A 25,485-nucleotide genomic window follows, 5' to 3' on the forward strand; every position below is an offset into this window, starting at 1 on the left:
TTGTCATTTCAATTAGTTTATCAGCTCGACTTTGAGTAAAGTATTTCAACTCGATAATTAGTATGTATTGTCAGAACAGGGAGGGAAGTAGTTCTGATGGCCATCGGACCAATTTTCATTAACGGAGCACTTCTCTAACGGATTTGATTTATCAATTGTAAACCCGATTGAGTAATTAAACCCACTGAAACTCATCTCATCTCCTCCCCTCCGACTCTTCATTCCTTTCCCTTGCGCACTGCTTCGTCTTCTCTCTCTCAATTTCGCCTACTCTCTCTCTTGCGCACTTCTTGGCATGCTCTCTGTCGCGCTCTCTCCCTTCAGATTGAGCCGTCTGTTCGTTCTCATTACATCTTCCACTTCCTCCTGTCACGGTGTATCGAACGCAAATACCAGCATCATAGATCTGGCTTTGCAACCACTTCACCATCTACAAATCGACCCGCAGGCGATCTCTTCTCAAGGTTAGTCTTCATTTTTTTTTTTTTTTTTATTTAAGAACCAATTTTTTACATCAACCCCTTCATATATATTTGTTTAAGAACCAGTTGCTTACATTGCTATGTGATACTAACACTATAGATTATTAATAGTTCGAATCTGCATTTTGAGCTAAAATATGAAAACTATATTGTAATTTATAGGCCTATAACATACCTTGAGAGGACTTAAAGTACTCAATTTTCACACGTTGCTTGACAATCAGCAATCTTGAGTGTTTAAGATAATTCAACCTACAACAAGATCCCATGAGAAAGTACGATGTTTAAGATATAAACTTGATAGAATTTGAATTTGGATTCAATCGCATTTCGATCAGCAGCAAGTGCTACTGGTAGTATGAAAATATACCAGGTACATCCTCAACTTCTTCCTCTCACGGTATATGGAACACAAACACCAACACCAGGTATTGATACGGATCAACAACCACTACACTAATTGCTCGAGGTTACATCCCCTGCCGATGATCTCTTCTTGAGGTTAGCCTCAGAAAGAAGACTTATTTGGTATGTGACTATTTCTTGTGTATAGAAATTGAGAACTACAATCAGGATTTTGTGCAATTGAGTAATCAACTAACTGAACTGTGGACCATTTGTCCTTGTGAATGTGCACACAAATATTTTTGTATCTTTTACTGGATTGTTCGATTACTCGAAACATTCCATTGCAGTTATGAGCCCCACTTTTGATTATTGAGCATAAATGCACACACAGGACCTTAAAATCAAGAAACAAAATGTCAAGAAAATATTATGGAGGTGCTGTTGAGTGTTGGCTATGCTATGATATGGTTGTTAACTATTATTGGGAGTTCTAGCTCTTTATATTATTTTCTTTCAACTTTAGCCTTTGAGAAGAGAGAGGTGTTCAAATTGTGATGACTCTCTCAATTCTTATTTTATGTAGGAATTTTACGCAAGGTCATTGAGAAGACGATACTTTTGTTAGCTGGATCATGAAGAAGATTTAATGCAGGAATTTTGCATGAGATTTTGATGAGTGTTTTGTAAATATAGATCCTCACTGGAAAAATAGAGTTTATGTCTTATTATTATATTCAGATAGATGATATAAAGAAAGTTAATTCTAATTAAGTGTGAGCTTGTGCATATTTGAATATTTTGAGGGTTGTCTAGTTCTATGTTATTGTGATGAAGGATTCAAAATATGTGTAAATATTTTTAATAAGTTTAGTAATAAAGTTTTTTTTTTAATTGTGTTAAATTTTATCTATAGTTAACAACAAGCAATGACGCAATTACTTTTCATTTTCTCATGTTTTATGAATTTCATGCATCTATAGGTCATCACAGAACCTCTGTACCAGTACATACATGTTACTGGTATAAATGGAAAATTAGTCCATTTCAAGAAAAAAAATGTATAATTCATAGATTTTTTCATGAATTTCTACAAAACTGTTATGGTATGTGAGTAGTCATTAGTTGTATCAACCGACATCTGACATTTACAAGATAAATGAGAAGTAAGCATAATATAAGCTTAGTTGTAAAATACCACTAATATATTGAATTCACTAAACATACAAGACTAGCATCATTGTATAGTATAATATATATTAGCCACCTTCTCTCACATTTAGCCAAAATCCTAAGTTTAAAACTTAGTAAAGAGAGAAGATATAGACACATTCGTCGTCAAGTTCCAGAACATAGAATTAAAATTTTGAAATTATAGAGGTGACTTAGCTACTTTTAATTAAGCTTTAGATCCGCCCTTACATCCAACCAAATCCGAACTATTCATATAATAACTAATTATTTGTTAAGGTTTCTCTCCGATCTTCATTCTTCACGTGGCTCAACAATTCTAGCCGTAAGCCCGAAACCAAGCTATTAGGCAATACCTAGCCAGCTAGCCTCACCTTGCATGCCACGTGAATTTACGTAAGAAGGGTAAAAATATTGTTGTTGAAGTGACCACGTTAAATTTATTATGTTTTTTCACTGGGCACTACTGGTTACAGAAAAATCAAATTGTTCAGAATAACATACAACTAATTGACTAATTGAATCATCTCCGGACTCCGGTGCATAGTACATACGCGGATTGATATCACCAACTTTTTGAAGAAAAAAAATAAAAATAGAATCCTACTGTTTCATATCAGATCGTTTATTAAAATAAATGGGCCAGATTAATAAAAGGAGGACCCCCTATTTGGCTATTTCTAAATCAGATTAATCCAGTCGGTTCATTTTAGAAAAGCAACCGCTCACAAATTTGCATGGACTATACAATTGGATTTTCTATAATTCTTTGGAATGGCATGTGCTTTAATCACTCTGCCTTGATGATTTGTATTTAATGACCTTTACGTGTTACTTTCTAATTTACTATATTATTGTATTTGCAAACTTACACAATTGCTGAAATCTAATTAAGAGATAAAAATATCACTTCATTAATTGTATATTTTATCATTGAGAAAATTTCATTGCATACAAGAAAATTTATATTATTATTCTTCTACGTTACATTAATTGTTGATTTATTTGTAGCTAAGAAAATATGTAATGGTAAAAAATCCACCTTAAATATACTGAATTGGCTTTTTTTTTTTGTTCAAACTGATCAATTTGTAAAAGCCACACAATCAATCTAATCTTGTACACACAAATTTGTTATATAAACATTCAACAAAACTTTTTAATTGTGATGAAATTTTTTATAGTTCACTTTTTGATGTATTAATTTTATATTTAATATATTGGCATCCACTAAAAATCTTTCATGGCTGCTTTTAAATTGTGTCGGGCATGCAATTATTCATCTGATTATATATAAGTTAAAACATATTGTGTTTTTTATAATCTTAGCAAATCCAACATTATTTGAATAAAAAAACTGCTTTCTATAAAATATTAAATAATATGCTATATATTTATTTACAAATTATAGTGCACAACTGCACATAGGGGTGTAAATGGAGCGGATAATGCTAATACCATATCCGTATCCATCTTTCAATGAACGGATATGGATAGTAAATGAATATCAAAATTTAAAACCAAATCCGCCTTAAACGGATATAGATACAGAGTGAATAATCTACAAATACGGATTCGAATATAGATACGGAATGAATAATTGTCGGATAATTGAGTTATACACTTTAAGATACAAAATAGTGTCTTGTCGTTGCCTTGAAACAATGGCTAAAACCAATTTAATGATACTAAAAGCATACTGTATTCACTGGCTAAAATCTTGAATGAAAAATAATGTAGAGTGAAGAAATGAGGGTGAAAAGGAAATAAAATAGTGCTATTGTAGCACCATTACCAATGAAAAAGGGATTAAATTGGAAACCAGAATGTATTAGAGCATTTACAACAGTAATTCTCTTAAGATTGCTAATCTGATGTGTTAATTGGTAATATAATTGCTGGGATGTATTACAATTGCTAAATTAACAAATTTGCTTTATAAGAAGACGTTTGTTTAATGACATGCTGTCTAATTGATTGGCTCAAAATATTTCTTGATGCTCTCTCTCCAATAAAAAAGAAAGATGCGCTGATATGGACATAGAAAGAAATTTAATTTAATTGCACCAATGCGGCATATTAATTTCTAAAATTTTCATAATCGTTTTTTAGCAATTAATTTCAATTGCTGGATTGGAGATGCTCTATCATTTTTATCTCACAACCAAGACTGAAATGAATATGGGATAATTATATAACAACTTCTATCTGGAGTAGTAAAGTTGGAGCCAGTTGAGAGCAATTTCAAATCCGGATATATAATTGCGGATACAGATATGGATATTCACCTTAATAAAATTATTTGTATTCTGTATCCGTCATTATTTCACCATATACAAAAAATATATGTATCCGTATCCACAATTATTTGTATTTGTTTAATCCAAATTCGAATAATCTCCGGATACGAAGTAAATACGGGGTGAATTATCTGTATCCGTTTATACACTAAAGTAACCTTTATATCCTAAAGTAACTTTTATATCATTTATTTATTAATTCAGAAAAAACACACGTGTAATTCGACATTGAATACAGTCTATCTAATACACTGATGGAAATTCTTAAACATTTACACGTCATTCATTGGCCACGCAGGACGTACATAGAAAGACAGATAACATATCTTCAGAATCCAAACGGTCTGCCGTTTCTTGTCCTCAAACACTATCAGCACCTACAAGTTTCTACTAATATTCTCTTAACCACGGAAAGTCTTAGTCTGCCTTGTAACCAACCAAAGTTATCCACGTCGAAACCCGTAAAGAGAAGTAAACTTATGAATACAGTTATTATGTGTTTTAATTCTTCCCCTTCGATCCCGCCAGTTGCTCTTCTGTCCTGACTCCTGAAAACCGTCCCTCGCCTCTCTCTCCCTCTTTCTCTCTCTCGTTTACAATTTCTCCCCCAAACCTAACCGACTCTAGGGTTAAATGCAACTACGGGCTCATCGCGTAATTTGATTAGAGAAATTGATCATTTCGTAAAGTGAAATGGGGTTCGTTTCGGGACTAGTTATAGGAATTTCTTTGGGAATTGCATTTGTTTATGGATGGAGCCGAATGATGGCGCTTAGGAGCAGAAAACGGGTGGCTAAGGTTTGTATTCTCGAGCAATTTGGTTTATGTCTTTCAAATTTCGTTTTGTTGATTATTTGTTTGATTGACAGAAGGAGATAGTCATTCATCAGTAATAGTTCAATTGCGTGTATTTCCTGTGTTGCAAATTGGATCTATGCATTGAACGTATGAGGAGTTGATATGAAAATGTTATAGTTAATTAAAATTTTACATAATCCATTTGGCGTGTGGGTGTAAAACGCGGGGTTCCACTTGTCCAATTTTATACCTTAACCCCGAGGATTTTTTTTTTCCAACTTCTATTTACACTTTCCATAACATCATATAACATGGAGGAATCATTTCGAGAGAATTGTAACACACAATACCAAATAGATAATACTACAGGATCTCTCTTGAGGGTATGAGATAATCTATAGGTAGTATCTATAACACATCAATGAAATCTATTTCGTTTTCCTGGTTTAATAGGCCGCAGATATAAAGCTTTTGGCATCTCTCAGTAGAGATGATTTGAAGAAACTGTGTGGAGATAATTTCCCTCAATGGATATCTTTCCCTGAATTTGAAAGTGTATGTACCTATAGTGATATATTTATTTTATTATTCTAATGAAAATGAACAACACTATATCTATTATGACCGTTATTTTTATTAAGCCTGTGCCAACCCTGATCTTTATGTAGGTGAAATGGCTTAATAAGCAGCTAAGCAAGCTCTGGCCTTTTGTTGCTGAGGTTAGTCATCTCGATTTTACGTCCTTGCATAAATAAGTATGATAGGCAATACATGTGTTATGATGCAGGCTTTCAGATGTGCATCCAACCTCTACAAGTTATATCCACTGTATTTATTTGTAGAAAAGAATCAAATAGAATCAAGGTTAATTCAAGCTAAAGATGAACATATTGTCGTCAGATTCCTAAAAATGATTCATAAAATCTCTTCATAACAAGATATATAAATATTTATAAATAATAATTTATTTCCATATAAATTCATATAACTCTTTTAAAGAAAAGGGTCATTTTGAAATCTGGAATTAATACTGGAGCTAGAGCCGAAGTTCCATTTTGCCATACTAATATGACTGCTGGGTGTTGTTTTTAAATAAATAAATAAATAGACAAAACAGAAACAAAAACCAAAGCAAAAATAAAAAAGAACAGGAGTTTTTTTAATTGGGTCTTTCAAAAACTTATGCAGGCCGCAACAATGGTTATAAGAGAATCAGTTGAACCTCTACTTGATGATTACAAGCCTCCAGGCATTGCCTCCCTCAAGTTTAGCAAACTCTCTCTAGGACAGGTGTCACCAAAGATTGAAGGTTCATTTATTTTTTAAATAGTTATTTTTCTATTTCTTTCTTTTATATTTCCTTTGGGTACCCACCCCACCACATGCTTGCTCATGTTGTGGGAGGAGAAATTGTTAGTTGCCATTTTATTGCTTATTCTCTTGCTTTTGTGAATTTCACTTTTGGAAAAAGGAAACAAGTCATATCAACGGATGCCTTATATCTTGTTGTTAGAGGCAACATTAAAAGAATTAGTCATAATAAAGCAATGAACAATAAATGAGTAGTTTAGTATGAACTAACAGCAATGATCTGTTTAGAAATAATGCAGTTGGGGTGAATGGGATGGGGGATGGCTGTGGCACTTCAAAATGTTTTGTTACACTTTCTTATATTTTCTCCAATTTTTTAATTGTTATTTGTTTGTTATAAACTATGTGGTGAAAGGGATACGAATACAGAAGCAAAAGGAAGGTCAGGTAACAATGGACCTAGACTTCAGATGGGGTGGTGACCCCAGCATTATACTTGGAGTGGATGCACGTGTTGCTTCTCTTCCTATTCAGGTTTTTTGTTGTTGCCTTTTGTATTGGCGTTAGTTGTTATTTATACATTTTTTTTGGATAAGTTTCAAATAATGTGCATGGTCTTACAGCTTCTACAAAACAAAACCTATGTTGTTGAAGAAAATCAGAAAAGGTCATTATTGTCAGTTAGTCGTTACAAGTTACAACCTTTTGTAGTACATTATAACTCAGATTTTATGCGTGATAACTATATCTTACATTTCATCATCTTTATTCGAACAGTACAGCTTGTGATCACTTTGTCATTGCATCATTTTTAACTATTTTATTCACACAGGATATGAGTGTCATACACTATTTAGCTGTTGGGCTCTTTTTTGTAATTTGACCAACACTGGGCTCTTTGCACTAATTGAATAAATTTGGAGCTTTCTTCAATTATTTATTTTCTTGTGGCAATTATCTCATTTTTACCTGCAATAAACTATTTTCAAAATCACAGGGTTCTTTTGATTGTGTGATATGATTGATAGATATTACTTTTTAATTAAATTAGCTGAAGGATCTCCAGGTGTTTACAGTAGTTCGAGTCATATTCCAATTGTGTGAGGAGATGCCTTGCATCTCAGCTGTTGTTGTAGCTCTTCTGGCTGATGTATGTACATCCCTCTTTTGTCCTTCAGTAGTAAGTAATAAAAAAAAGTAGGCACATAATTTTGTATGGACAATAATTTTCTTCCTTTTATGGTTTTATAGCCAAAGCCGAGAATTGATTACACACTAAAGGCTGTTGGAGGAAGCCTTACAGCTGTTCCAGGTTTATCTGATATGATTGATGTAGGCTCACTTTTAGTTCTTTTATTTGCTTACCTTACTTTTTATTTTTCAAGTATCATTTTCAAACAAATTGTGATTTCCATTTGTAATTTATGTTAGGACACTGTAAATTCAATTATCTCGGATATGCTATTGTGGCCCCACAGAATAGTTGTTCCACTTGGCGGCGTTAATGTTGACATAAGGCATGTTATCACATTCTCTCTTTTGGTTAATTTTTCTTTCTTGTTTACTATGCTTAGTAAATGTTTAATGTGATGCCACTTATACAGGATATTATCTTACTGACTGTCAATTAACCGGCATGTTCAGTATAAAGTAGCTGGTGGGGATACAGTAATGACAGTATAATATTAGATGCTTACAATTTTCTTTTATTTTTTATTTCTGTTTTGCTAACCTCTTTATTTTTTAAGTGACTTGGAGCTTAAACCTGAAGGGAAGCTGATGGTGACAGTGGTCAGAGCAAAGGCACTGAAAAACAAGGAGGTGATTGGTAAATCCGATCCATATGTTATAGTCTACATTAGACCAATCTTGAAGGTTAAAACTAGGGTTATTGATGATAATCTCAACCCTGAATGGAATGAAACCTTTAACCTGCTTGCTGAAGATAGAGAGACTCAATCCCTATACTTAGAGGTACAAGTACTTCTTGTCATTCTTTAAACCATATTTGCAATTTTTTTAGTAGCTCGAGTTGGTCTCTCAATTATTACGGGTTCTGGTCATTGCATTTGACAGCTTCAGGTAATGGGGCATTTTCTTCATGGATGATCCAGTTGCTTGTCTTATTGAGTGGGTGATGGTTTTTGTCAGTTCAGATTTGAGTTACAGTTTATTTGGGTTCAAGGCAGATTAGTTACATATCATCAAATTATACAGAAGAAAAATAATAATAATAAAGAAAGAAAGAATGCCTTTGGTCTGATCTGGTCAGTCAGTATTAAAGCAAGCTTTTTAGGGATCCGATATATACGATTTATGTACTAGTAATCTTTTTAATTGGGAATTTGGAATTAACAGGTATATGACGAAGACAAACTGAAACAAGACAAGAAGCTTGGGGTAGTGGCTTTACCTTTAAAAAGTTTGCAACCTGAAGCACTTACTGAATTCAATCTCAATCTTTTATCTTCTCTTGATACCTTGAAAGTCAAAGATAAGAAGGACAGAGGCACACTTACAATCAAGGTCTCATCTTTTCCTTTCTTTCTTTATTTTCTTAGTGAAAATCTCATTTTCCCCCCATGTCATATAAGTTAAATGGTCACAAAATAGTAAAATTTGGTTAAATAGCTCCCCTAAAATGTACTAAATGGAATCCCTGACTAACGTAAAAGACAATCTGTTGGACTGTGTGGTATTAAAATAAACCCTCTTGTTCTTCAAGTTTATCATCTATTTCTTGTAATGGTTTTAAATACTTGTTAAAAAATTTCAGGCCCTGTATCATACCTTCACAAGGGAAGAACAAATAGCAGCATTGGAACAAGAGAAGAGGGAAATAGAGCTGAGGCAGAAACTGAAAGATTCGGGTGCGCTAGGCGGCGCTGCCTCTCTTGTGGGGTCAGGGATAGGGTCTGGATTAGGAGCTGTTGGCTCCAGTATAAGCAGGGCCAGTAAATTTATGGGGCGAACTGTTACAAACCAGTTTAGCAGTTCGAGGAGGCATAGCTGACTTTTTATAGTATAAGGAAACATAGCAATAGAAACTCGGGTCAGAATATCTAATAAGATTCCACTAATAGGTGTTAACTTCAGCTTCTCTTCTTATACCTCTGAGGAGAACAGTACATGCTCTATCCATCAACCATTATAGTAGCTCTTTTTTTGTTGTAAGCATACAATCGGATGAGTAGAAATTTTGGTAATGCTGGAAAATGTTTATGTAAGAGCTAGATATATGCAAGGAAAATTATAATGTGATTTTCCTGTTGATGCAATCTATGATTTAATTTCCAGGAAATTCACGTTCTCAGCCAGCTTATTCCCTTATAGATGAGGTTATTCATTCGTTTTAATTTTCACTCAAGCATCACACCTCAATTGCAATTGAATAGCTGAATTTTTATTAAGCAATGGCCCAGGGAGTATCAAAGAAGAGACTCCGCATCTGCTGCCTTTTATAGCACCACTGTGCCATAGTTTGCACGTGATTTGTCTTATCAAAATCAAATAAAAAATCTGCTCCAAAAGCTCAAAGCATAATCCGACTTGTTTGGTTTTAATTAGATGAGCTGAATCACTATCCCGCCTTAGATGATAGGGAGTACCTTCAAGTTGGCATATTCTACGCATAATGGTTTTAAACCGATTTGTTCTACAGTATACTTGAGCTCAGAACCAGCATTAAAAATCAAAACAGCAAATCAATTTGTTTTTTCACACAAGTACAAAAGATATAAAAAACATAATATTCTCTTTATTCAGTACAACTTACAAAATCCATGTTTCAAAAAGAGACCTAGAAGATAAGAGAATATCCATTTAATACATTTATTTCTCAAATAATTATTTTACCAGTCTCAGAGACCGTTCTGATCATCCGGGGCAGATATGCCATGATCCCCCAAAATGCTATCAAAATATACAAAATAAATACAATGGGGTAGCACAAAAACACACAGTAAAGGCGTGAATTGCCTTCTCTCTGGATAAAAGGGAATAAGTGCCCTAAATAGTACAAACAAAGGAAATCAACGAATAAATTATTCAAAGAGTTCATAAAAGCCTCTCTGAATGCCAAAAGCTCATACAATTGACTTCTTATCTGAAATTATTTTCACTCTTGGCCTACTCTTCCTCCTCTGAGATTATTGCAAAAGAGAAGGGGGCAAATTTGTAACCATCACCCTCATAAAATTTATTCTGGAATTCAACCCAGTGAAGCCTCATTGCATGCAAGAAAGCACTTAAGGTTTCCATCACCAGCAAGACACCAATGGTCGCGAAAACGAAAACTATTATGCCCACTAGTAGGATTATTACATTGTTGAATCTGACCAAAATAAAACAATCAATCAAAACTTAATTAACAATGCTCATGGCTATTTATATAAAACAAAGTGAAAACTTACCCCCAAGCAAGAAGAAGCACTTTCTCATAGAAGACAGTCGAGAGCTCCGAATGAGCAAGACTGTATTAAGCAAAATCACAAGAAGAAATTTTTTCATTATGAGAGAAAGGAAAGTGATGCTATATGATAGTATTTATCAATTTGTAATTTAAATTTTGCAATATTTTCATAGTTTTAACTGACAGCCAGCTTTTCTACTTTGCAAAGAATGCCTTCAACTGCATGTTCGTAAACACTGCCTTTAAATCTTTAGGTTTAACTAACAAAAAAAAGGCATATCCAGTCAAAACTTGAAAAATTGGGCCTTTCTTCTAATAAGCCATCTTTCTTCTTGAATCAATCAAAGAGTTATGATCGGTTTCAATTCTGTACTTGCTAAGATAAAAACATTGTGTGCAATTGTGTGACTGCCATTTACCAGTTGTGCAAAATTATGGTGTGCCCTTTTGCAGATGAGCAAAACATTGTGAGTGTTGAATCCTCAGTGATAAACCCCTAGAAAGATAATAAGTACCTTAGGGCCCAGAGACGAAGGTAAGAAGCAGTATTTGAAACCGCACCAAGAACAAACTCAATGGTATGGATGAGCTGGTGTACAAATACTTCACCAAATTCGAACTCTTCATCATGGTCATGAGAGTTATTTCCATGGCCGACGTGCTCTATCTCAACAGACTCATCAGTGTTCTCCAGTGGGGTATACTGGTGGCCTTGATGCCTCTGTAATCAATACTAGTTAGCTACAGACCCATCAAACACATCATATAGAGCACGCATGATTAAGGTCATACCTGCTCATGTTGTCTCTTTAGGAGAAATGGTTTGGGAAGAAGCATCCATGGCACCGAGACAAAAGCCAATAGAAGTAGAACAAGCTATCATTGACAAATGACACAAAAGGAATGTTACTCGTGTACACTATTTCATAGCTTACCCATACACCCTCTACGCTTTTTTTCTCATTTTACGGAGGATTGTATGCTTCTATTTTTTAGAGTTATTTTTAGTTTTGAGGTTAATCAATCAAATCATTAATTGTGGGTAATTTGTGGTCTTCAAAAGTACCAAAATAATAAAAGACGCTATGTTCAAAAGGTTATATGCAAAAGATTAGTGAAGACAAACCTGAACCATTTTTTGGGCAGGGAAAAGCTGGTTCTCACCAAGCTCGTCAGTGGGACTGAGGAACATGTAGATCATGACGTGGTATAGGTCTGCCTTCGACCCAGTGCACCACTTAATTATGATTAAGAGCGATAAATAACCAAATAGACTGTTCAAGAATATCAACTGGGGAACAAACTGGAACCTGAATAACATGGAACATAAAAGAATGTTATGATATCATTTGTCAAAGAAGATACCAATGAAAACATTTGCTTCATGTACATTGTTTATTTCAGTGTGAACAAGTGCTCAGTACACCAACTGAATAAGAAAAAGGAAGGCAAAGAAATTTCCAACAGAAACCCAACTTTATCAAGAAAACTGCAATTCTAGTATTATTGAAAAAAAAAAAAAAATACCACGTTTATTTAAGTACATGTAGAGTTCTCCTCCCTAAATTATGGATAATATGTTGCAATTTCTCAAAGATAAATGAACACAGAGCTAGATAAGAAAGTCTCATTATAAAGTTTAGATAAAGACAATTCACAATTAGAACATAAATTGGGTTCTCACAGGTACATCTCTAAGCCTGGATTATTTGTATGTGTGTATTAGTGAAAGAGAAGAGGGGGGGCCAGAGAGAGGATGAGTTACCAAACATTGATGCTGTTGCGGAAGAATTTAGCATTGAAGTAACTAAGAAAAATGCCAAGGTTCATTTGAGAAACACCAATCAGGATAGACATTTTCATTTTTAAAGAGTTCAAAAAGGGCAATTCGCTCCGACTTCCATACCATACCGGGTCCACACCAAATGGATATGCCGGCCTCACTTTTATCATACCCGCTGTTGTTGTATCACTGCAATATCAGTTTCATACAACCCTCTTAGTTTATAAGTGCATTTCTAAAGAGATGTCCAAGAATAATTTCATGTATGCAGCTACAGAACATCAAAAGGGCAATGCAGAGCACTACAAAACAACATATATGCCCCTGAAAAATGGATGATATTACAAATGCTTCCATCTTAATTCATTTAAAATGCCAAAATTTGCCTTCTTCGGCTCATCACCTGTGAGGATTAAATAGTGGGGTGTCTTGGTATTATCATTTATAAAGGGGCAGACATTATTTTTTTTCAGCATTTTTCATGGGCATACATGAAATTGCCTCTTCAATGAGAAGGGACTTTCCAAGGGCATACATGCAGAAATGGAAGAAAAGGTGCATGCATACCTGCAGGATGGATCACGACAAGCATAGGCAGACTTCCCAAAGAGTTCAAAGGGAACCGAGAAGAACTCATTGTAGATTAAACCCGTATAGATTGAAAATATAGCCATCATCATTATTAAATAACGTCCCCCAAACATCATCTCCATGATATCTCCAAGCTTCTGTTAATTCCATATTTTGTAAGTTTGGAGGGTGCAATGATAAATTAAACATTTCCAAGCTTATTAATGTAAAAAATATAAAGACTTTAAGATGACCTGAGAAGAATACTTCTTTTCACGAATAATGAGGATGCTTGTGCATAGAAGCAAGCAAATACCATGGCCCCAATCCCCAAACATGACCGCAAATAGGAATGGAAATGTCACAATAGTGAAAAGGCCAGGATTCGCCTCTTGGTACTTGGCAACACTGCATTTGCCACAATATATCTGTGTGATTACCGACAAGCTAGAACTTCATAATTATTTAACATGTAGATAGATGAAATTGCAAACCCGTATGCATCTACGATTTCTTGAAAAGCACTGGTAAACTTGTTTGTCTGGTAGTAGGTAGGTGGCAACTCTTTTGTTTGAAGAACTTGGAAAATCGAGCAGACTTGTGAGTTACTGTCAACTGTAGCCCGGTGCAAAGCGTCTTTGATCTAAATACACAAATTAACGTCAACCACTTTATATTAAAATTGTAAATCAATTGACTTTGAGTGAAAAACATAAAGATCTTCTAATTGTAGTACCTTCTTAGTTGCAAAAACTGGGCTCCATCCCTCAGCAACCAAACATTTCTTTGTCACATCGAGGCTCAGCATGTTTAATGTGTGGTAAACTGATTTTTCCTTCCTCACCTAGAAAATTTTTAGGTTGTAAATTATTATTATTAAGTAAACACTTGTGCGCCCCTGTGATATCAGTTAACAGTTAGATCTGGATTGGCCTAGAGAACCACCTAGTATAATTTCTACTGCTAAAGCATGCATGGATATTTATATACTGCATATAGAAAATAACATATGATGCCAAAGGCTATCAAAGTACTGCATTGTACAAATAAGTCAACCATCCAATAAGCACAATAAAGGGTTATGTATTCTGTTGTATAGAAGAATCAAGTGTCTGACATACCAGGTAACTCCACTGCTCATACTGAGAGGCGATATTTTTGAGAATGTTGTCACGATGAAGAAGACCAAGATCTATTGTGGTCTTCAGCTCTTTTGTCTTTGTTGATACCTGAATTAATATTAATAGATCCTTAGCCCCAACCAGGTTACTTGTTATAGACAAATGGTATCAATCTAAAGTCTTGTATTTGTTTTTGTTGTCACTCATTAGTTTTATGGTTACCTCCTCAAGTGCCTGCAACTGTTTGCTAAATTCTTCAGGGAAATGATACCGGTTTGCACCAAAGGCCTCACATATCTTTAATATCTTGGCTTTTGCCCTTTCTCCAGAGAAAAATACCACAAACACATTTTTTGCAACCTACATCACAACATAAAAACAGCAAAAATAGTGTCAAGTTACTCTTCTCGACACAGAAATAGAATCAAGAACAAAAAAACCATAACTTTGCATTCAGAAAATATACAGTGATGAAATCATTGAAATGTAAAATTGTATATACAGTGATAAATGCAAATAACCTTTTCTCCAGAAACAGGATCAGTGACAGGAGTATCAACAGGCTCTTGCCTCAAAAACATGTTACCCCGAGTGGCACGAAACAATATCCTCTCAAATCCCATGGCTTTCTCCTTTGGCACAAGCCCACTAACAAAACCAACCTTCACTTGCTTGGATGGATCTGTCGACATTTCCTATATTAACCAACAGAAAACAATGATATCAGAAAATAGAAATCAGAGATACAGAGCTCTTTACAATACATTCGACTTTTCATAATTCTCACAGATAAGACCATATATATATGTTTTCATGTGTGCAACCAGCTACCAACCATTTTTCGATGTTTGCAAGTATCACAAACCTTTACATTAATATATGATAAAGAAGTGGACTATCTCTAATACTCATAAGCCCTTTTCCTTTTCGCTAAATTCATAATCAAATAGGACAGAAAATAATTTATGTTAGGTTCCGAGTATGTATACACTCATTCAAGTCAAAAGATGACATATCAGGGCTAATTTAGTTATTTATACATTTCAATTGTTTCAACAGTTGGATGCCTGTAAATGTTTGGTCTAGCTTCAAAATAAACCTAAATTTAAGTTTACATCAAGTCTTGATTGTACATGTATGTGTAGTGTACATGGAGATAAAAATGCCAAGAACCTGCTCATGTAAGAGAGGGCTTTCAAGAGAGGCCTCGGCAGACTGTTGACCTTCTGTTTCCCTATGCTGAACCACTGCACTCCTTTGTGCTGTGTGAAAAAATTCACCAGCCTGAATAAAAAAGAAGGAAAAGAAAGAGCGAAACAGATATATTATGCAGGTATTAATCTGTAGTGTTTTTATAATGAAAAATGTATATACAAACCTTTTGGAGAACAAGGTCATATTCCAAAAGCTCATTGTAAGTGCGTTGCAGCTTCTCACTGTTAGCATTCACCTCAATCAGCTCTGCCTCCATTTCTCCTAGTGTTATCTATAATTCATACACTACTTCATATAAATTTGCCATACATAATGTGCAGGGGTGTGCATGTAAATTGAAACTTAATGATGAGTATTTACAGATTCATAAAGAGCAAAGAGCAAAGTGATTTCAACAAGAGAAAAAACTCATTGTTTCTGACAGAAAGAATTACCGCTGGAGAGGGTTCTAAAACCAAGAGGATTGATTTAAATGCATTGAAATGAAAAAATGAATTGTTCGTCAATAGATTTAAATTTAGCACAGCAACAAACCTCCAGGTCATCAAGGTCAAGTTTAGGAGGTGCTTGGGGCAAAGAAGAAGGCACAATGCCAGCCTTCCCCATTTGTTCTTTCAAGTACCTCAACTTCCGAGCCATTTCACCACACCTTTTGATCTATAATTAATGAAAATTATGAGTATGTATTTAAAATATCTCCATGCTACAATCAGTTATAAAAAAAAGGTAAGATGAATCAAATTTTTTTAGAAGAGTAGTCACCTGTGTCGCATATGTACGCTGGAAGGGGCTCTTATCGGCATTAAGCTGCAAGAAACTATAAGTTAGATGACCTTGCAATGCTTTGGAGTTCGCTTGTAGGTAAAATTCAAGTCAAACCAACTTCCACTCACAAGAACTGATCAATAAGCATAATTTCTGTCTCCTTTATCAAAAAGACAATCAAAGAAATCTCTAAATAAAGCCACCCGCGTTTGTACCAGTGTCCATATTTGCACACCGAATGTTGCAATTTGAATAATTTTTTTTCCAACTTATAGGGTAAGCAAATGCAGACAGCAAAAGATTGAAGGTCAACTGGTTTGAATGGATCGGGACCGATTTGCAACAATCCTAAATAACTGATCAACATAAACTTCCTCGACGTTTCTAATTCATTCCATCATTTAGAAGAAAATTCAGTTTTAAGGACTGAATAACTAGGTATTAGAAAGGTAATTAAACATTACATCTTTGAACTGGAGAAGACCGAGGTCGCCGAGATAGGAGAGTGTCAAATGAGAAGACTCGATGGGAATAATGATCTGAACCAGCTGCATCTCCTCCGATCGCAGCAGATCCATGGTCGGACAGCATCCTTCTCCCCTCATCTCGATCCCAAATTAATGCGCCTCTAGGTTTTCCCTTCAGTTGGTCCCTAAGATTAAAGAAGGGTTAATTTGCAAGATGGATCGAATCGACCGATCGATCCCGTGTGAAGGCTTCTCTCTCCTTCGAGGTCTGAAGAAGTTGAGGGATGCGGAGAGATGATGATGAGGCGGTGACCAAGAGTTATGGAGAGGGATCCTCTGAAATTGTCAAACAATTGCACGATCGATGAAATCTCGTGTATCTTATTATGTGGATGAAATCAGTGAAGATTCTCTGATTATTTACAATCGGAAGAGGTCCAAAATTGAGCTAAAGCAATAATATTTACGGATATTATACGTAAAATTATATTATAATACAAAGGCTGACATGTTTGTTGATGCTATCATTTAATTTAAATTATATTTAGAATGTTAATTTTGGACGTAGAAATTCAATAGATAGTAAAGATGGACATGCCGCGGTGTGTTCACTAGCGGATTCACATAGGTCCAGGGTAATTGTCTGCCTTTGGATTTGAAAAAAATTTTAGGTCCAGTACGTTTTTACTCTTGTGTCTAATCCTGGCTCAGATACAGTGTCTAACCCTGACCCAGACAAAATTATAACAAGGCCCGCTCCGCTTGATTGAATTAAAAGATAAATAACAGACTTCGATGTGACTGCTCCGCTGCCTAATTCCGATTAAATAAAATACTACTTTGAATCTTTGATTGATTCGCTGGCCCAATAAATAAAATGCTGCTCCGCTGCTTTGAGGCTTTGATTGACTCACTTGCAACAAAATAAAAAAAAGTCACTTAATTCTCATTGGCTGCTAGCAGAGGTGAGCAAAACCAAAAAAAAAAAAAAAAAACAAAGACCCTTGCGTCTCTGGAGCCAGAGAGCAAACAAAAAAAAAAAAGGTAATTGGGCGACAGTATACCAGTTTTCTGTTTGCCACTATTTTACTGCAACAGAAAAGAGATTAAACTGGCAAAATAAAAACAGCTTAGAAATTAACTCCTATTTTGTTTAGCCTAAGGTGATTTAAAATTGGATTGGATTGATTAAAGCATCTACTCAGTTCTAAAGAAGCGCTCATCCAGCGATCTTCCATTTCTATCTCTTGCGAGAAGAAATCAGTTAGCATACTCGATTAGTTAATGGATTTGAACCCGATTAGTTGATGGGTTTGAACCCGATTAAATAATTTGAATCCGATTAGTGCCTTACCTTGACAGAAATCCTGGATCCGCTCCTAGGTGTGTTATGTGACACAAGCCGTTTAAAGTCAGACTAGTATCGTGCCCGTGCGTTGCGACGGGACATAATATAAGCGAACAAACAATCTCATACAAAAGAAAAAATTACACAAGATCAATTATACAAATGCATACATTAAATTTATGTAGTAAATAATAATTTTGTGTACCAGTACGAACTGATGCAAAATGGTACGAACAAAACTATTAATTTAAAGTACTTGCCATGTTATGTTGTTGTTATAGCGTAATACAAACCACAAATTCCAGCTCTAATAAAATGTAATTGAAGCCCAATCAGTGAAAAATGAAGTATGTAATGTATATCAAATTTACATTTTTCATTCTACTCCAGTATCACACTAAAAAAATCCAACTGATCAAATTTATTAAAAATAAGCATACTGTTCAAAGATTTTTACTAAAACTTGTCAATTCAAAGAACATACAAAAACATAAACCAGATTACCAAATTAAAAGAGACAAAATTGCATCGATTAAGAGGGACAAAAGGTCATTAAAGTACTGAAAATATAAACAAATCAAACAGGATCATACCTGAACATAAAGATTGACCTCCCCCTTTTTAGTTATTTACAATGACTACCTCAATAGTATGTACTGGTATAGAGCATGACAATTGTTCGATTTCAATATTTTTTCTTGACATGATCATTGAATATTTACTTACAAACTTAGGAAAATAAAAGACACTTCACAAAATGGAAGTTCCAATAAAGCACCCTTTCACCAGTTATACAAGTTGCAGCTTTCTTTTTCTTTTCAATACAAGTTAAAAGTGCACAATCATAATTAAGAAGAATAAAAATAATTCAAACAAAAATTACAAATTTGAATGGATAGTACAACTGCAGCAGCAGCACTCACCAACCAAAACTAAAACCATATCAATGATTGAACAATGACTTTTCTGATTACCATCTGAATAGAAATTAATTATTCATGGAGAAGTTGACGAAGTGAAAAACATGTCTCTCAATTTTTGAATAATTAATACTTTCATTAGTGATGTTTTTTCAGTGCCTTTTCATTTTCAAGGGTTTGTGTCAATTTTGAGTTGGCTTTGTTATAGTAAATATGAAATTAAGGTAAAAAGAAAATAAATAGGAATGAGAATAAGACCGGCATCAGGGAGACCATCTTTGATCACAACAAATGTTCGGTTCTTTTCATGATCTAAGATTGCTATCTTTCGCGGGGCCTCAAGATATAGTCTATCTAGCTGCAATTAATCACAAATTAAAATTTTGAGTTGTCATTCGAAAAAAGAAAAGAAAATAAAGCCACTTTTTTTTGTTTTTGTTTTGGGATTTTTGGTAATTGTACAACAATTCCCGGTACAACAGTAAGATAAAAATAATAATATTTACCTCTCCCTCAAAAGTAATGGCATCATCTTGCTCAGTGATACGAATCCTTTCTTGTAAATTGTCATGGTAATCTAGAGTCTCTAGCCCTTCTACTCTCACCTCACTAATTCACCAAAAGAAAAAAAAAAAACAAGTGTAAAAACAAATAATTAGAAGGTTATAATTTCAGTTATGCCCTTACGAAAATCAAGATAGCATCCACACGAAAAGGTCTCTCTCTACAATTTTCTTGTAAAATCTCCAAAATTTTACCCTTCTTTTCTTCAGAGCATATTGTAGAGATACACATTGAGATATGATAGGTAATTCTAAGAAAGAATATTATCCGTGTTTTCACTGAGTTTACATGATTCTATATTTATCTTAGTAGGGTAAGTTCTATATTTATGCTTTGGTGGATACATACGATGTTTTGACATTTTGCATCTCTAATGATCTAAGCATGAATTAGGTCTAAAAGATGGAATAATCAACAGATTCTATTGAAATTTTCTTTCAGTCACAAAAAATGATAATCACAGGGAAAAAATTTACCAGAACCAGCAAAAAAATTTCATTTTGCAAAAGCTTTAGATATCAGATATGGAAAAATAGGTGTGGTAAGCAAAAGTAAATGAAAACGACTTCCCATCAGAATCCCACCGGGCCCCACTTCAACCCTCAGGCGGTACTCAAAACTACAAAGCACATATTGAAATTAAATCACAAGAGAAAAAGTTTATGAAATATGTGTGTGTGCAGTTAACATAAATGCCTAACTATAGTACTGCCCAAATTTACAAATGCTATTACCAGTATTCATACACGTGTGAGGATCAAACTCAAACTTTGCCGGATGATAATTCACAATTTAGCCAAGTCATATATACAAAATATCAAGGTAGATATAAGATTTCATTAGAAACAGATATAAACGAAATCGCAGGTACTGGAATCAAGTCAAAACCTATGAGGCCAGATTTTTGAATCCTCATCAGAAGGGTTTGTGCCAATTAAAATTGACACAAACCTTTGACGAAGCAAAGGATGCAAGTGGATCGCCTTTTCAATATGAATTGAATTTATTGGACAAAAAAATTAATCCAGTCACTCAATTTCAAATATTTAAAAATAGTTTAACAAATATTTAATCATAGTTCAATAATTTGTGACCACGGTACTTGCTCTTTTGAAGAAGATTGCTGGAAGATAATCCAGTCCCTTGCTCTCCCACAAAGTATCATCAATCAAGATCATGAGAAGTTGGTACCGATTGGGAAAGAAATTGTGAGAAGGTGCCATGGATCTCCCATGGCGGCCAAGGCTCTAGGGGCGGTATTAAATGGGAGAAGTGAACTCGCTCGACCGGGTGTGGCAGGAAGAGGAGGGGGCGGGCTGTTGGCGCAGGGAGAGGCAGATAGGAGAGGCAGGGGACGGCGGGGTCTAGGGTTTGGATCGGTAGACGGGCTTGTGCAGGGGGATTGTCTAGGGGGGACAAGTGCGCAGGGAGAGGCAGAGAGGAGAGGGAGGGGAGGGCGGTGTCTGAGGCGATTAGGGTTTTCTCTCTTTTTTTGTTTGGAAGAAGGGATCGGCGAGGGACAGCATAGAGATAATTTGCTGGGAGAGGCGCAGTGCTCCAGCGAAAAAATTTACACATCGTAGATTAATTTGCACGATTTTTGATGAAAATCCGACGGTGCAGAATCAAAATACCTGTGTTAATACATGTAGCGGTACGTGTAATGGATACAATTTAAATGACTCAGATTCAATCCTAAACAAAATCCGAAACAAACAGTAAATCAGAATCATTGAAGGATCTAGACATTAAGCTCCTTAATAAGAAGGAGAGATATTTAGGTAGCTAGACTGTAACAAATTGTGATAGACATCATAATTTGGTCCGCAACCCTTTTTTTCCCCTCTCCCATGCGTGTTGGGACCCGATCATTTAAACGAGTAAAAGTAAAAGTCAGTTATTTAATTTAATTCTTTTTGTTAATTTTATATTATAATCTCGAAGCTCTGGGAACATCAGACGATGTCCCTACATTAAATATTATATTATTTTATAGAGCGTTATAAATAGCGCACTATAATGACATTATAACGTTATTATAGCGTTTTGAGATCATAAAAATTACAGTGCTATTGCATGCTATAGCGGTGCAATATGGACATAACGCCATTTTTTTTAATCGTTCCGCTAAAATGTGTTTGATAAACTCTATTTAAACCTTTGATTTTATAAAAAACAGTACAATAATATGAAAAATATAAACTTCAAGACATAAAATATTGCATAATACATATTCTCTTTCAGTCATACAACATACTTCTAATTTTTCGTTTGATAAAGTTTTATATATGTTGTATTGAATGGTTGTAATATTCTAATGCTCATAATTGAAATAATGATAAATACATGATTTGTCAAACACCTTATATCTATTATTAATTTGAAAGATTCAACAGTAATCATCCAATATAAAATTTATAGTTACGGGATATTATAACATGCTGATATTCCATACAAAACATATCTCCATTCCATACAAAACATATCTCCATTCCATTATTAAGCACGTTGGGTGTCCGATCCGCCATCAGCTACGATTGAAAGTTGAAATTTCAAATTTAATCTCAGCCCTCAAATTGCATAATCTGCCTTCTTTGATTAAATGCATCTGAATAATGTGCAGAAATCTAAATTTAACTAGAAACTTGCTCGTCACATGTACCACCACACAATGCATTACAATTAAAATTAAATAAAATCTGAAATTTAACGATATAATATGTTTCCTTATTTCTCCCTTTCCAATATAGCGATATAATTATGTTTCCTTATTTCATTCATAATTTCTCTTCTATGTTTCTATAGTTATTGCCTTGAGAAATCTAGAAATATTATCAATTTTGTTTCTATATAAATCTATAGCGATTACAATAGAAATCAATTGATTGAAAATCGTAGAAGCATGCACCTAATGAAGAATCAATGAAAGGAGAGGAAGATACTGGGCGGAAGAACATTAACAAGTAATTTGTTTGTAATAGATTTTAATTTTTTTGGTTGATATATTCATTTTAATTTGATAGTTCATATATTTTAATCGTTTGATGGAAACAATCGTCTTTTTTTGTTTTAAATAAATAAAACGGATCATTTTAAGGTGAATGATTATAATGATATGTAAAATATTGAAATAAGGTGAATGATTATAATGCTATGTAAAATATAAAAATATTTGAAATAATAATCATTTTGACTTGAAGCGTATGAAAACAAAATTTTGATTCTTTGCTTATTTTAATATCTTATGTTACCTTTTTTGTTCTGATTTTAGAGTGTAATGTTTCCTTTTCCTTTTAAATTCTTCTCAAAAAAACGTTCAGGGGCTCAAACTTTGTACAAAGGTAAGGCCAACAAAAGTTGAATTAAATTTACAATACTCATAAAAAGAATGCTCTAAAAGTTCAAACTATTAATTTATAAATATGATTAATTAATGAATTAAATTTGTACATGCTTATTTTTTCATTTTACTATATAATATCTACTAAAAACGAGTTTATGGAATTTGTATAATGATGAAAATATATGAATATGATATTGAAAAATAATATGTTGTGTTCATGCAAATCCATATATCTTTTTATTTAAATTTAAGTCTTGATATGTAAAATTATATCATTACATTGATGTTGATCTTTTCACATTATTTTTTTTGAGAATGTATTATATATTTTTAAATAAAATGTTTTCTAATATTTTATATAAGTATCCTAAAACATAGTTCACAACTTCACATATCTATATGTTAAATTTAATATGTGATTCTTCCTATACATAATCATGACTATAAAATAAATAAAAAAGGATAATAAATCTTAGTGGTGAAATACATATCATACAAAAAACGAGGCAATCCTATCAAATATATTTAAAAAATTATATTTATGTTACATTGCTTAAAGAAGAATCACTTGATCTATTTAATATCTTAATTTATAGCAGTATTAAACTAAAAGCAAAAATAAAAAAATATTAAGAAGGATAAATTTTTATTTATAAAAAAACTTTTTGTTCTCAATAATCTAATTATTGCTATAAAAATAGCATCTTCCTATTTAATATGTCATTTTAAAATGTTATTTGGTATTTTTTCTATTTATTTATGAAAATATGTAATTTTGTATGAGATTTCTTTTAGTGTTTCTTATAATGTAATCCGTTGCAACGCACGGGCATAGTACTAGTAAAAAACTATAGATCCTCAATTGATGTAATTTTTTTAAAAATATTTTAAATATTTGAAATTTATGTTTGATAATTATCATTATTTAAAATGATAAATAGATGGTCATCAATAAATATCTAAGTACTTGATAAAAATTTAATCGAATAATATATAGTATCTCCAAGTAAGGCTACGGTGAGTTGCGGAGTAAAACATGTTTTTACTTCACGCAATATTTTTATTTTCAAAGTTCAAATAACCAATCCAAACCGTTAGATGTTTAATCTATATTAAAATATGCTTGGAAACTAAATTTTATATTTTTTGGAATTTTTTTACTATTTATTAAGCCACTTTGAAAATTCGGGTGAACAGTAAAAACAGTAAAAATTTCTGGACCGCTGGATCGGTGATTTTCAAAGTGGCTTAATAAATAGTAAACAAATTCCAAAAAATGTAAAATTTGGTCTCCAAGCACATTTCAATATGGAGATCATGTTGAGCGGTTCGGATCAACATTTTGAACTTTAAAATCGCAAAATATGAGCGTGAAGTAAAATAGTCGCTTTACTTCGCAACTCACCGTAGCCCAACTGTAGTATCTCCATTCCTATATTAAATAGGTAGATGTTATGATCCGTCAATGACTTTGAGTAAAAGATGGAATTTCAGACTAAATATCAGTCTTTCAATCAAATATTCGGATTCTATGCACTTTTTTTTATGTTTGATTACTTGTAGAAGTCTAAATTTATTTAAATACGCACTCACCACACATACTTTCCACATGCAGATTGTATCATCTTTTATAATTGGTCATGATTTGTTTTTAAATGTCATTTAAAGAATTTTTGAATTGATTGATAATTAATTGATCATGTTTTTATTTCTTTCTATTTTTTATATCATTTAAGAAAATTTATTTTGTTTGAGAATTTTTTTATGAATATATATTAAAAATATATATCATTTAATATGTCACTTAAGAAATATTATTTACATGTAAATGCCATTTGATATGTTATTTAAGAAATATTATTTATTATTTATTTTTTTGTAACGTACGGACAATACTAGTATAAATAAAGCAAAAAGGATTGCTATTTGAGAAAACTTCATTTTTCTGTTCCAATTTTGCTCTCATTGGACTTGTTTGTATACTTAAAGCGTCATTAAATGATAAATTCAAGAAAAATAGGGAGAGAAGATTCTGATCTTCTTTATTAAATGCTAGGTATTTTTTTTGTTATATCTCGAACCTCCTATATATTCCCTATATAAAAAAATATTAAAGTCAAACAGAGGCATCTTACGAGTTGTTGTTGTTTTTTTTTTTTTGGCCAAATAAAAAGGCATCTTACAAGTTGATTTCCGTTAATAATTGCTATTTGCAACAAATTTTTCTAAATTTTCATTATTGCATCTTATTCAATTCAACTAATGGTTCTTCCTTTTTGTTACCTCTATAAAATATACCAGGGTTGTATTTGTGTGCTGGTATATGGGTTACTGTTATTGGTCAATCAGGTGCTACTTGGTGATTTTCAGTCTAACAGGACCGAATTGCAATTTCTGAAAAATCAGGTCTTGAAGCAAAAAAAAGTATATTTTGTCAGCACTTGTGTACTTGTATGGGTTGCTGTGTTTACCGGCGATAGAGCAATGTTCCAGGGCTCTTGAACTCTCTACAGGCCTCTCGTCAAGCCCGGTATCAAACCCGGTGACAACA

The 25,485-nt window shown here is 33.4% G+C and overlaps 2 protein-coding genes and 2 long non-coding RNA genes across 5 annotated transcripts; 2 read left to right on the forward strand and 2 right to left on the reverse strand.

The window, feature by feature from the left end:
* Positions 1–201: 201 nt before the first annotated feature.
* Positions 202–1,725, forward strand: LOC144547547 (uncharacterized). The gene is made up of 3 exons (XR_013509097.1): positions 202–464; positions 856–1,010; positions 1,414–1,725. It is a non-coding gene; the product is annotated as an uncharacterized LOC144547547 (long non-coding RNA).
* A 2,992-nt stretch (positions 1,726–4,717) lies between these two features.
* On the forward strand, positions 4,718–9,707 carry LOC144547458 (calcium-dependent lipid-binding protein-like). Its single transcript, XM_078296110.1, has 11 exons — positions 4,718–5,116; positions 5,570–5,671; positions 5,785–5,835; positions 6,305–6,425; positions 6,843–6,961; positions 7,479–7,577; positions 7,679–7,759; positions 7,859–7,944; positions 8,176–8,401; positions 8,786–8,953; positions 9,204–9,707. Exons 1-11 carry the CDS (start codon positions 5,012–5,014, stop codon positions 9,438–9,440), a joined length of 1,395 nt encoding a protein of 464 aa, XP_078152236.1. The 5' UTR covers positions 4,718–5,011; the 3' UTR covers positions 9,441–9,707.
* A 457-nt stretch (positions 9,708–10,164) lies between these two features.
* Positions 10,165–17,166, reverse strand: LOC144547433 (V-type proton ATPase subunit a3-like). 2 transcript variants are annotated; one of them, XM_078296087.1, is made up of 18 exons: positions 16,757–17,166; positions 16,290–16,334; positions 16,062–16,184; positions 15,691–15,798; positions 15,486–15,596; positions 14,834–15,007; positions 14,535–14,672; positions 14,313–14,420; positions 13,928–14,035; positions 13,686–13,834; positions 13,446–13,599; positions 13,189–13,349; positions 12,604–12,810; positions 11,965–12,148; positions 11,631–11,714; positions 11,354–11,559; positions 10,840–10,899; positions 10,165–10,760 (listed from the first exon to the last, which is right to left on the reverse strand). In XM_078296087.1, exons 1-18 carry the CDS (start codon positions 16,895–16,897, stop codon positions 10,556–10,558), a joined length of 2,466 nt encoding a protein of 821 aa, XP_078152213.1. In that variant the 5' UTR covers positions 16,898–17,166; the 3' UTR covers positions 10,165–10,555. The 2 variants fall into 2 exon arrangements, with proteins under 2 accessions (XP_078152213.1, XP_078152212.1); XM_078296086.1 differs by having other exon boundaries at positions 13,189–13,346; positions 16,757–17,131.
* A 1,467-nt stretch (positions 17,167–18,633) lies between these two features.
* LOC144547532 (uncharacterized) lies at positions 18,634–21,102 on the reverse strand. Its single transcript, XR_013509095.1, has 3 exons — positions 20,694–21,102; positions 19,534–20,210; positions 18,634–19,385 (listed from the first exon to the last, which is right to left on the reverse strand). It is a non-coding gene; the product is annotated as an uncharacterized LOC144547532 (long non-coding RNA).
* Between the last annotated feature and the right edge of the window lie 4,383 nt (positions 21,103–25,485).

This window comes from Carex rostrata, chromosome 31, assembly GCF_964058835.1.
Source record: "Carex rostrata chromosome 31, lpCarRost1.2, whole genome shotgun sequence".
In the NCBI taxonomy this organism is placed as follows: Eukaryota; Viridiplantae; Streptophyta; class Magnoliopsida; order Poales; family Cyperaceae; genus Carex; species Carex rostrata.